This window comes from Phragmites australis, chromosome 1 (genome assembly GCF_958298935.1).
Source record: "Phragmites australis chromosome 1, lpPhrAust1.1, whole genome shotgun sequence".
In the NCBI taxonomy this organism is placed as follows: Eukaryota; Viridiplantae; Streptophyta; class Magnoliopsida; order Poales; family Poaceae; genus Phragmites; species Phragmites australis.
In genome coordinates, this window is record NC_084921.1 from 37,005,396 (window position 1) to 37,018,220 (window position 12,825).

The following is a 12,825-nucleotide window of genomic DNA, read 5'->3' on the forward strand; positions in this document are numbered from 1 at the left end:
TTCTTTTTACCATTTTAGAAAAACTAGATTTGTCGTTTGGTTTCAAATTAACCAATCAAGCTGTTAGGCAGTAAGGCCTAACTCGAGATCCAAACAATCCCTAATAGCGTTACTGTTAAAACATATTGCAGTAAGCGTAAGGCATTCTTTAATGCTCAGGTTCCTACCTAGAAGTTCCAGAGGTTTGTAACGTACAAAAGATTATAAATACAGTTAAATTAGTATATACATCTGTCACACCCGGTTTTAAGACCAAAACGAATGTAGCTATATGTATGCCAAGATCAGTTTACACATATATATACAATGACGTCATTAGTGGAATAACAGAACGATATCATTAACTTAAACGTACCTTCGCTCCTACAAAATGGACTAGCGAGGCAACGGAATTAAACGTACTCTTCAATCTTCCGAGCGACACCACAAGCAATCGACGGAGAACACACCTTAGAGCATGTCTTCAAAATCTCCCTCGACTGAGCAACATTGTTTGGATATAACAAGCGTGAGTACATGGAATACTCAGCAAGTGTGGGAAAGTATAAAATACGAACCAATATCAAGAATGACTTAACTCAGGGATTTATTTGCATAAATGCCATTTTTTAGTAAAACGGTTATAAAAGCAATCTATTTCTATGTGGATGATTCTTTAAGACATGAGCCAAGGTTCCAACCACCTTGCTCCTCATCTAAGGTTCCATCCACCTCTACCCAAAACCAAGATCAAATCACAGTTCCCACCATTGTGATCCACTCGAACCAACCAAAAATCATCCAAACCCTCCGAAACTACTCGACTAATCATGTGAGTCCATACCGCTCATAACCTTGAGCACGGCTAGTATATCAGTTTTCACTCTACAGAGGTCGTACACTTTACCCACAAGACGTGTCTTCCTGTTTTCCCAAGCACCCGCTGGCCAACGGATGACTTTTACACATTTTCGAGGTGTGCGCCATGAATCTACTGGAAAGCCTATCCAACGCCTCTCTCAGCACGTGTCGCCCCGCTAAGGTTTCACCGCCGTACATAAGTGGAGTACACCCTCCACCCCAAAAGCCCCCTCTTTCGCCTTACGGTTTCAGAAAGTACACCCTTCCGTCCCCGCACCACCAATTGATCTTCACAATACTGAGAGAACAGCGAATTACTTGGTTAGGCCCGTCCCATACCAAGCTTGTAATTGTACTGTTTTCATAGGTGATCGCTCCAAAAATCGGTCCTTAACATGTAGGCAAGACCACCATCATCCCAACGACATGGTAATAACCAATATCTGACAAAACCCATAATCTGGCTGGAACACATCTACATGCCAACCATCATGCCACACTTTCCCAGACTCTAACTTCCATGTCTAAGCACTTTTACCAAAGTCTATCATAGTTCACATTATTAATCAAAAGTCATCATTTGCCTATGCTACCCATGAATAAGCAACACTAAGCACAATCTACCCATAACATGAAAACCAAACTACGTCTACAAGAAATATTGTGGAAAACTAGTGAACCCTAACTATGGGATCTCACATATTTGACAAGCATGCAATTTATAAACAAATATTTTTCAAAAGTATGTGCAATATGTTCAAAGACACTTGCCTTCTTCGAAGTACTGCTCAAAGTCACCGAAGTCTTGATCTTGGAAATTCTTAAACGATTTCGGGACATGATCGTCTACATGCGGAGAGAACAACACGCTAAGAACAAATGCTAAGGCTAGTTAGGGCACGATTTTAGAAAGATTTAGATTTGCTTAAATCGGAGCTACGATGCGAGAACTACGGCTAAACGAATTTTTAAACAGCTAAAAACGATAAAAACTATTTTTCTAGAATTAAACCTAATTTTTAAAAGGCCTAAAACATTTATTTAAAATTTTCTAGAATTATTTTATAGCATAAAACTGAGTAAAACAATTTTGTAAAATTTATTTACATTTTTATGAAATAAAACTATTTTTATGAAACAAAACATATTAAAAGTATTTATTTTATCAAAGAAAATATATTCAAAACATTATCAAAATTAATTTATATTTTTTGGAAAATAAACCGTTTATTTCAACATTTTTGCAATAGATTTTATACTAAAAAACATTAAATAACATTTTCAGAAACAAAACAGAGGTAAAAAAAATTATAAATATTTATCTAAACCATTTTATATTTTCTAGAATTTTTTCTATTAAAAGAAAACCTATTTTCGGATTAATCGGATTATCACAAATTATTTTCTAACTAGAAAATTGGATTTACTGCGCAAGCGCCGACATCTCTAGGCTGACTGGGCTGCAAACTCAGAAAAACATGCTGACTGGACTGCCACATCGAACAAGAATGCCGACGTGGATGCTGACTAGGATCGCTGACTCGACCGGAGGCTATTTAAATCACACGCGTTGATCTGGGAACGAGCGGCTGAGATGATCTAAGGCGAAGGGGTATCTCAGATCTAATCCACGTCGTACAAAAGAGATCGGACATATGAGAGGGAGCTACCTCAACTCTGGCGAGACAAGCAACGACGACGACGAGCTCGGGAATGGCGGAGGACGGTCGGAGAAGAGCGGAGACGGCGCTACGATGCTCGGAAAACAACAGTGAACGCGCTTGAGGGCTTGGACGGAGTCGAGGAAGACCGGAGCGGCTCAGCGATGGTGAGGCTTCAACGGCGAGCTTTGGCGGCCTCTAGAGCTTGACTGCGGCGGCGGAACTTGACAGCGAGCGGTCAAGGTCGATGAGATGTGGTCAGTGAACACGAGTGTGTACTCGAACAGCGTTGGGGAGACGCAAAGTGACCCGGAGATGGCGACGGAGCTTGGGGGAAGGACAGCGGCGGTGCGGGAGCTCTCGGGTGAGGGGAAATAAACAGGAATTGGGGCTTTGAGTGCGGTGTAGCGAAAGAAGCCTCGTTCAGGGTTCAATCGCGGGTTTTATAGCCAAGAGGCGGATTTTGGATCGGCCGGGGTTCAATCGTGGCGACGGAAATAGGCTTCGGTTTCCATGCAAATTGACCAAGACCTTCGCGGACTTGATGACCTGCTTCCATTAGTGGCCGGCGGTTTCCAAATGTGGCTTCAATCGGCATTGAATTGCCTTGATTTCGCATGGAGTCGACAAGAGTTGATGCAGCTGCTGACGGAATCGGTTGGAAAGGGGATTGGGAGGAGGTTGGGGATGATTCTGGCAAGTGGGCCCGGTTGGCAGCGAGAGAGGGGAAATTGGGATGTCACAACCTCTATTTATACTTTATTAAGGATGCACGAGAAACTGGACTTCATTTAAAGTGAATTATTACTTCTAGGAGAGTGTATTATTAAGAAGTTTGAACCTAAACTTGACTAACATACCTCGAAAGGAATCAAGCTGTTGTAATGTGTCGATGTCAAGATGAAGCATTGAGGGCAACCCTTTGCTTTGTGCAGCCAATTCCATTAGTTCCAAGCGCTCATCTTCCATCAATTCCGTATACTCCCGTGCAATTCTGCGAGCTGTAGCCCTTTCATTGGCAGCTTTTTGCCTTGCGGCCCCTTTCTCTTTTCGGAGTTCCTCCTTCTGCCTTTGTTTCTCTGCCTGCATAGGTGTAGGCAGGTGGAAGCTATCACTAAACAGAGGCATAAGCTATTTACTACACTGCATTACAGTTTACTATAGGAACCAGAAAACTAACCTGTCTAGATTGCTTCTGCACAAATTTCTCCATTCGCTTATGTTCACGCCTTTGCTCTCTTTGGAACCTCTCTTCTTCTCTCTGCCTCTCACGCATAAATCTCTCCTCTTCTTTTCTTCTCTCACGATCAAGTCTCTCCATTTCCTTACGCCTTTGTTCCTCTCTCTGCACAGGCATCAATCACATTGTAAATGAATTTAAAACCAAAGACATTTCGGATCTACTGATCTATAGTAATAGAAACCAAGCAATACCTTTCTATTCAAAATATCTTGTTTCTCAAGTTCCTTCCTGATCTGTCTTTCATGAGCTTCAACTTCCTTTGCAATCTTTGCTTCTTCATAACGCTGAAGAAAATCCTAGATAAATTTAATATGTATATATCTATGGCTGAAAAGCAAGATGCATATATGAAGTCAGAAGAAATCATACTTTTAGTTTTCTATTCAATCGAGAAGCATTTTCATCATGATAGACCCTTCTGTCAGATGATATAAGTGGGTTTTCAAATCCAGCAACCTGAGAAATACCAAACTCGCCTTCAACTGGAACAGAATTAAGGTTGCTATTAGACTGAGTCATCGTGTAATCTGCCGGTACTGCTGGAAACGCCTGAGACCTGCCAGATTGAGGCAAAAGGCCAGAACCAGATGCTTGACCTTGAAAAGCATAACTAGGTGCCACCTCCTCAGATCCATGGAGAAGCTGTGATCCTGAGGTGAGAGGAGATATTCTCGAATTTGAAACTTCCACTGGAGTGTCATAGTAGTGAGATCGGCTTGCGCTCTCATATGTATCGCTTGATTGCTCAGGAAGAAATTGGTACTCATGAACTGCCCATGATCCATGAGGTTGAACTATGGGTGGATTACCAACAGTTGATTTTCTCTTCCCAGCAAATGAATTTGGAGCAAAAGGGGGTTCCATGGTAGGTAAGAATGCTGAAGCCTAAGGGGAAAAGGGGAGGAACAGAAGATTACAGGTGTTATGAAGGAAATCAAGGGGGAGGAATACAGGCCTTAAAAAGGTAAATATGACACAAAGTAGTCTCACCCTGAATTTTCAGAATATACATTGCTGCAAAGATCATTAGGGGAACAAAGATTGCAGCATGAATACTCATCAATAAAGGATATATGTGCATGGGGTAACACTTGTAAAGATAGTGAGCACTTCCGTTACTAAGGCCATAGGAAACATAAATCATTCATTTATAGCTAGACGAGAAGAACTAACACACACATACATAGTGCCACCAAGCACTACACAATAATAGTGCCAAGCCATTATTTGTTGGCACCAACTCACACCTAATAGCCTCACCATGTCATATCACTCAGCCTGCAATGTTACTAATTATAGGTCAACTCTTGACCACTGTAGGAGATGGAGGTAAAGGGGGGTTCACATAAAACTGGCACAAAATGATTTATGATTTTGAACCTCCTAGGCATTGTTATTATTTAGAAGATCCAAATCAATGTCCTATTCCGGACTGACTTGGAAAAACCCCGTAGGAGGTGTGATGCACATGCACTCATTTGAGCAGGGCACACCATTTCGACGTTTGGAGCTAACATATCAGCACAGCTACGGTGATATTCATGATTCCATATATTGCTATATCATATGAGATGGTAATGTAAGTAAAGAGCAGATATCAGCTCAACACCATCACAATTTAATATTGAGACAATGCCACTCCAAAAAGTAAGCACGCAGAAGATCAGAAAGCAGATTATGCAATGACACAAATCCACCATACATTGCTATAAGACATGCAGACTTAATTTTGTAAGTTGCTTACAGATGTACCTTTAAGAGCTTTGGGTTGTGCCTAGAATATATCTTCATATCATAAGATCGCACAGGCTGCTTTTGTTGCTCTGGAACTGCTAAAAATACAAGGGGAAGAGGAATGTCAATAATTAGAATAATATGAATAAATTGGTAAGTACGTGAATGCTATTAATGGAATCCACAAAAGAACTTCTATTCAACAAATAGAGAAAGTTATACAGGCCTTAGTCAAATGCAATTTAGAAGTGATGATCTATTTTTTTTACTTGTACAATGCTAAAGGGGTGTACTCTAGTGCAAAGCCTTCTCTGCATGCTAGCATGCAAAATCATACTTTGGGCATCGGATGAGATATGGATGGATCGGATTTAGAGATAAGTGGAATCTGCTTATAAAATGGAAAATGTTCATCCACATGGTCTTCAAGTCCCCCTAGACCTAATCCACTTGAACTAGCCTTAGCTGGTTCAGCGACTTGATTAGGGATGGCAATCCTACTTACGGGTACGGCGCGGGCACGGGTCTGAGATTTCGCCCATGGGCACAGCGGGTCGGGTACCCATGAAGTCACGGGTCGGTATTACAATCCCCCCATGAGTAACCACGGGTATGCCCATGGGAAGAACACCCCAACGGCCCAGCCCAATTACATGAGGCTCTAGCCTAGCCCATCTAATTCTAAATATCTAACCCTAGATCTTCAGTCTTCACTCAGGTAATCAAGCGCCCCTAACGCCCCAAGGGCCAAGACACAGACACACACGGCGCACCCCCAGCCACTGCACACGCACCTTGCCCCCAAGCGCCAGCCCGGCAACCGCCGGTCGTCGTCCTCGGGTGGCGCCCCCAGCCGACTGTCACCCCCATCCAGCCATCATCCACAACCGACCGCAGTCCCCGAGTGCCGCTCCTAGCCAGGTGCCACCCCTAGCCGGCCCTGTCTTCCGATTGCAATTGCATCACCTGTTGCATGGCAAATTCTAATCTCACCTAATGGCTTGATTGTTGTATGTTGATTAGGTCTACGTCACGTGCTTGTTGCCCCTCTTCTTGATCACAGTGGTCAACGCCCTCCCTTACCTCTTCGACCTCATCCTCGTATGTGCTTTATTCTCATCCTCCCTTTCCTTTTTTTGTCAGCTAGTTTGATTCTAGTAGTCGATTCCCTAGTTTTAAGATCCATCCATGGTTAGTATGATTCTTTCCATCGAGTGATTATGGTGGATTTTGGGGTTAATTTATCTACCCTGATGAACTGCAAACATGATTTATTTAGGACTTATGGATTCGTTGGAGCACCACCAAATCAGTGATACTCTAGGGAAGACCTGGTTGCCAATTGTTGATTCATTCGTTTGACTTGTTTGAACCCAACAATTTGGTTAGGATTTGTCTGAAAGACTAAACTTATAACTTACCACTAGTATTGTAATGTTCTTTGCTTGCCTAAATTTATAATTGCTTCCTGTTGTGACTTGTTGGATTGGTGGAACTTGGATGTTGGCTTGTTGTTGCCTTGCTAGTCAAATAACCGGCAGGTTTCAGATATCCGGCAAGCAAGGGCATGGGTACGAAATTCTGCCTGCCACCCTTCGCGGGCATGGGTCGGACAACCCGATTCGGGTCTTGGGTCATATATGGATCTGCTTTGCCCGTACCCAACCCAACCCATTGCCATCCCAGTCTGGTGGAAGGCCATAATGGGATAAAAGAGGGAGTATTGGCTCAGGGCATGAGAAGTCATACTAGATTCAGAAGCCACGAATCAAGGAGAGAGCATACGAGGGGCCAAGCAAAACCGTAGCGAGGCCCCGCCGCTGCCATAACGTTGTCGCTTTCACCTCCCAGTTGGTACCCTTCCTCCATCTCAGTAAGAAATGGAGATGGGCGGGAAAGACTTATGGGAGGCAAGTCTTGCTCTTGGAGTTGAGATGGGAGGCCCTCGTTTTGCTGCCTCCCTTCAGATCCCTCCCTCTCTCCTGGTATGCGATGGAAATAGAGGGGTAGGTGGCGGCTGCTCTCCATGGCCTAATACTAAATTGGGTCTCACCTAAGGCCCAGATGGACCGGTTGGTCATAAAGCCCAGCAATCAGCACATTTTCACTTGATGGTTTATAGTAGATGTTAGTGGCAGCAGCTGCAACAACCAGATTATATGGTCACGACTGGACGTGCAAGACGGTATTCGGGGAGGTGGTTCTTGCTCTTGGAGTTAGGGAGGCCCTCGTGTTGTGGTCTCCCATTTGATCCCTCCCTCTCTTCTGGTATGCGATGGAAATAGACAATGGAGCCATGCAAAATTTCTAGGGAGGCTGCTGCACTGCTCCACCCTGTCCTGAAACTAAATTGAGCCTCACCTAGGCCCAATGAACCAGTTGGACATAAGGCGCGGCAATCAGCACACTTTCACTTGACCGGGCTGCAGTATATGTTGGTAGCAGCATTCAAATTTCCTCCTATGATACATACAACAAAGTACAGATGGAAAAAATAATACGGAAGATTCACGCAGCATAAAGCAAATAACTTGAAAAGAGAAAACAAGGAAAGTGTTGACTAAGTACTATAAGGATGTATCTAGGAAAGCAAATGTATGGAACGTTTAGGCAACTTGGTGTATGCTGTGGCAAGAAAATGGCAGTTGAAGAAGCATGTCAATGGACAACAAAGATGATTCCCCAAAAAGACTGATAACATAAAAAGAAATCTAAGACATAACTCATTTGAGTAAGAGCTAGAATGGGTTGTGTGTATTACAGGGATAGTACGCCTGCATATTTATTTGACAAGGTGTTTCTCAGTTTTATTCAATAAGATCTAAGAAATGGGCTCCCTCAATAGGACCCTACGATGTACAATATTTACTTAATCACTCATCCTTAGTAAGAATAGTAGTTTACTTCTCATCTTTCTAAAGAACATTAGTTTACTTCTTGGTCCAAGGTATCCCTTGTCTCTTACGAAAAAGTGACCTGTGAAGTTTCCACCCTTACTTCTCATCTTGATTTTTCATTGATCAATCATTCATTTCCCTCAACATATCATCTACCATATGCTTCTATTATTAAATAGACACCCATCTCCATCCATACTGCCTCTATTAATTACAGGGATATCAAAAGACTGAGTAAACTCAATCATAAGATTTTACCATTAGAAAAAAGAACACAGAAGATTATTGGGTTTAACACTAGTACATTCCACAAAGGGGATTGCAAAATCACATTACAAACATTCAGCCCAGACATCAGAGAGGATGAATGTTACCACTCAGTTTACCACTTTAACAGGCAACATTGAGCATTCGCTGGTTTAAAGCTCAGCGTAAAACACAAATATTTTGGATTTCAATATACGTACCAATTGGTGCACCAAAGGCGCCAGGAGGAAGCGGATCAAACTCAATGCCAAGCACTGGACCGTCCTCCCTCAATGGTTCCTCAAGCTGTGACTCCACAGAATTAATCACACAGAGCTCAGATTGTGTGAGCTGCATTGATGCCACAGGTGGCCGTAGCATAACTGGCAGTGGCTCATAATACCTCGTCCCAATATCCGGCATGGAAATCCTGGGCACTGCTGAGGACCGCCCAGCACCCCTTCGTGGGTGAGTCGGGTGCAGCGGCTCATCATACGGTCCAGACGCACCCACCATAAGCTCACTGCTTGCCAGCGGTATTGCCGGTAGTGGCAGTACTGGCGGTGGTGCCAGTGCGGCCTCTTCGTCCCACCGTTGCCGCTTGGATGGCGGCTTCCGATCCTTGAGCCGACGGTGGCAGAACCACATTTGCAGCTGCCTGTCCGAGAGGCCTATCTTCGATGATAGCTCAGCCCGCAGAGCCTCCGACGGGTACTGCTCCGCTGCACCAAACCAAAACCGCCCGAAGCACTCGATCAAAAAATCATCAAAAATTCAAAACCCGAAAAGACACTAGAGACCATCGAACGAAATCCACAAACCCGCATAGGTCTTCTCGAGGACCTCGAGCTGGTAGGGGCTCTTCATCGTGCGCTTCACCGGCTTCTCCCCAGACCCCGAGGCCCCCGCGCCCGCCCCGGACGCAGAAATCGGGGCCACCGCGAGCGCCGGAGGTGGGGGCGTCGTCTCGGCGGGGGCCTCCAGCTCCGCCTTCGCCGCGCCGTCCCCGTCTCCGCCGCCGCCGGCGTCCATGGCGACAATCGGAGGCCTCGAATCCTAGATCCGAACACCTCCGCGACCACCAAAGCGAGGCGCAGAAACGAAACTCCCCAACCTTTTCACCCCACCTCGTAGCGTCTGCCGGCACCGAATGCCAGCCGCCCCCGCTCGCTATATACCCCCGCCTCGCCGAGGGGGGCAAAGAAAAGGCGAATCGATGTGCGGCCGGATCTCCGCTGCGAAGGATACCATACCAGCGCCGATCGCAGCAGCAGGAGGGGAAAGGAATAATAATGGCAGCAACAATAACTTGAACGCCACGACGAACAACACTGCGATAGAAAGTGGGGGCAAGGCGAGGCGAACACAACACGGCGGAGATAGGGATGGGGAGATGAGATTGGGGAAGCAAGCAGGAGGAATAGCAACAGGCAGGAGGGCTGGAATACAGAATACTGCTCGAACTGGGGATTATTACCCACGCGCGGCGTTGTGGATTGGGTTCGGATCGCTGCCATTCTCTGCAGCTAATAAAAACCAAACCTTGTTTCCTTCCCTTTCGGTTTGGGGGCTCAGGCTTTTTATTTCTTTTATTTCCTTTCCTTTTTCTTTGTGCTTGTGTTGTGCTAGTTGTGGTTGTATGTTCCGTCCGTGCTGCTGTGTGATGGGGAAAAGAAAGAAGTAAACGAATATTTGGATCGGTGGCAGAGAGAGATGGATGAGGGGATGGAATAATTAGTGCGTGCTTGGATTTCTCGGGGTTTTGATCTCTGGGGTAGCATTTGACTAGTTGGGTTCGGTGGGAAATTTTTTACTGCTGGTGTGCGCGCGCGAGGTGGAGATGGATTTGGGTGCTGGTGTGTGTTGTTCATAGGATTCATTGGACGAAAGCGCGCGCGGGGAAGGGGGGCCTAGAACTTGACCGGATCCTCTGCGGCGTTGGCTTAGTATGAGTTTGGTGGTTCGAACTGGGTTTTATGGAATTGTATTATAATCAGGTTAAATGGTGTTATATATATTAAAAATATATATTTTGTTGATGGTATCTGTCTGAATAGACTGAACTGATTTTTTATTTGGTTGACTGAATCTGAGATCGTCAGAAGCTAATGCAAGAGTTAAAATTATAATTGATTATTCGTATGAAGATAATTTTGTGATATTGACAAGTGTGTCCGTTTGTATAACCAGATGCAGAGCCTGCATTCGCTCAGGCAGGATAAAATCATATATTTGTATCCGCTCATACATACGAGAACAGTATATGCAAGTAACCAAACATAATTCTTCCTAAAATTATACGTATTCACCAAATCAGACTCAAACACACCCTTAGTTCTTGTTTGGAAGCAAAAGGAGGCAAACCAGAAAAAGGACGTCCCTGGGGAATTTTGATAGCACATGCAAACCCTAGGAGGAGATCCACCCCTGCTGATGTTTGGGATCAATAGGTCTTATTCCGGGATTTCCCTCGAGATGAAAGCTTACAAAGCATGCAGTATGTTACTGCTGGTGGTACATACTGTTGAACATGCACCGGTCGACCTGCTCGGAATAAAACTGGGAGTATGAGACCGGTTGAACACAAAAGAAAGGCTAAAAACCAGAAGAAAAAAAATCCATGCGAAACTCAATGTAAGATCATTAAAATTGAAAAGAATCTGCACCAACGTTGCAAGATGATTCATACAATTAACCTCACACATGATTGAATCAAATTATTAATTGTTGTGAAATTTCACACGGATCACAACCAAAACATCTTACCAACCAAATAAACATGAAATGCGAAGTTATCATATGTGAGGAAATAATTAAGATCAAAACTAATCAAACCAGCACATATACTCATGACAATTCATTCCAATCCACAAACAAATCTCACTTAAACAATCCAAGCATCAAACAGTATAGGTGTGTAACAGCACTTGTACACTCGTTGTAACTAAGCAATGCAAATCATATGTCAATAACTTTTGTTTCCGTAGATCCGTATCAGTGTAAAAATAGAGCACATAATCCACATCATATGGTTCTCTCCATCCATACATCCACATAGATAATTTAGAATATAAAATCCATTTTGATGCTTATTGGTCATGGATCATGGATCATCTTATCATCAGATCATGGATCATCTTGTCATCGGATCATGAATCATCTTGCCATTGGTCAGTTATATATGAAGAATCTCATGGTGTATTTAAATGAAAAGAAATGTGGCTCGATATGTAAAGATATCTCTTCTGTACACCTGGAAGCGATAGAAAAACTAGACATGATTGATCACGGAAGAGGACCTCTCATCAGCAACATGGCATTGCCCAAAAGAATTGCAGATTAACAAGAAGCATCTAATCTCCTAGATGATTTAATAGACTCAGGGTAATGATAGGTAATTTACTTGAAATTTATTTTATTCTTGTGAGGTAGGACTGCATGAATTTGTTTAGAGCATAAGCATAAGTGGGAAAAAAACCCATCAAAAATCACATCCATTTGGTCATATCAAAGCAAATTGGAGCAAGATCATGGCAAACCTAGTAGAGATCGGCGTAGGACAGGATAGGGAGCTCTTCCTTGACTGGCTTGAGTGATCAGAACATTGTTGCTCTCCGTTCTTGCGAGGTAGGACTGAATGAATCCATTCTCTGACCCTCTCGGACCAAGATCTATGAGGAAAAGGTGAAGAGCTTATGAACCCTAGTGGCAACAGGAGAGGCAAAGGGGAGGAGAACTCATGTAGTCGCCACGTGAGAAGGAAGTGGAGGTGGCATCCACATAGGTAGAGGTGGAGAGGGGGCAGCCGTGGAGGTGGGTGGTTGTGGCGTCGACGGAGGTGGAGACGGTGGCGACGGAGATGGTGAAGGCGGTGGTAGTGGAAGCTGAGGTGGAGAAGGGGTGACGACGGAGGTGGTGACGGTGGCAACAGAGGTGGTGGAGGCGATGGCGGTGGAGGCTGAGGTGGAGAGGGCCGGCCGCAGAGGTGGAGGAGGTGGCGGCATCGGTCGGGAGTCGCGAGCGAGCATCAGCCATGAGTCGCAAGCGAGACGGGGGAGTCCTCCCCAACCTATATAGGTGAGGCATGATTCTCTGTAGAAACGGCGTGGGTCGGATTAGAGATCCTCATCGTGTGGGCCTTCAAATGTATATTTTACATAGCCTATAAATTCTTTCCTGTAGGCTCGTTGCCTTGAGAAAGGGC

General features: G+C 44.4%; 1 protein-coding gene across 11 annotated transcripts in view; it reads right to left on the reverse strand.

The window, feature by feature from the left end:
• LOC133917234 (homeobox-DDT domain protein RLT2-like) overlaps window positions 1-10,438 on the reverse strand; it is a 30,007-nt gene extending 19,569 nt beyond the window's left edge. For 2 of the 11 annotated variants that reach the window (XM_062361192.1, XM_062361187.1), the window contains exons 1-7: window positions 9,443-10,438; window positions 8,843-9,343; window positions 5,497-5,576; window positions 4,114-4,629; window positions 3,936-4,040; window positions 3,682-3,846; window positions 3,362-3,584 (exon numbers count right to left, since the gene is read on the reverse strand). In XM_062361192.1, coding sequence (XP_062217176.1) covers window positions 3,362-3,584; window positions 3,682-3,846; window positions 3,936-4,040; window positions 4,114-4,629; window positions 5,497-5,576; window positions 8,843-9,343; window positions 9,443-9,653 — 1,801 coding nt within the window. In that variant the 5' untranslated portion in view covers window positions 9,654-10,438. Of the gene's footprint in view, window positions 1-3,361; window positions 3,585-3,681; window positions 3,847-3,935; window positions 4,041-4,113; window positions 4,630-5,496; window positions 5,577-8,842; window positions 9,344-9,442 lie in introns of those variants that run through there. The other 9 variants (XM_062361204.1, XM_062361198.1, XM_062361190.1 and 6 more) reach the window with 9 other exon arrangements.
• Between the last annotated feature and the right edge of the window lie 2,387 nt (window positions 10,439-12,825).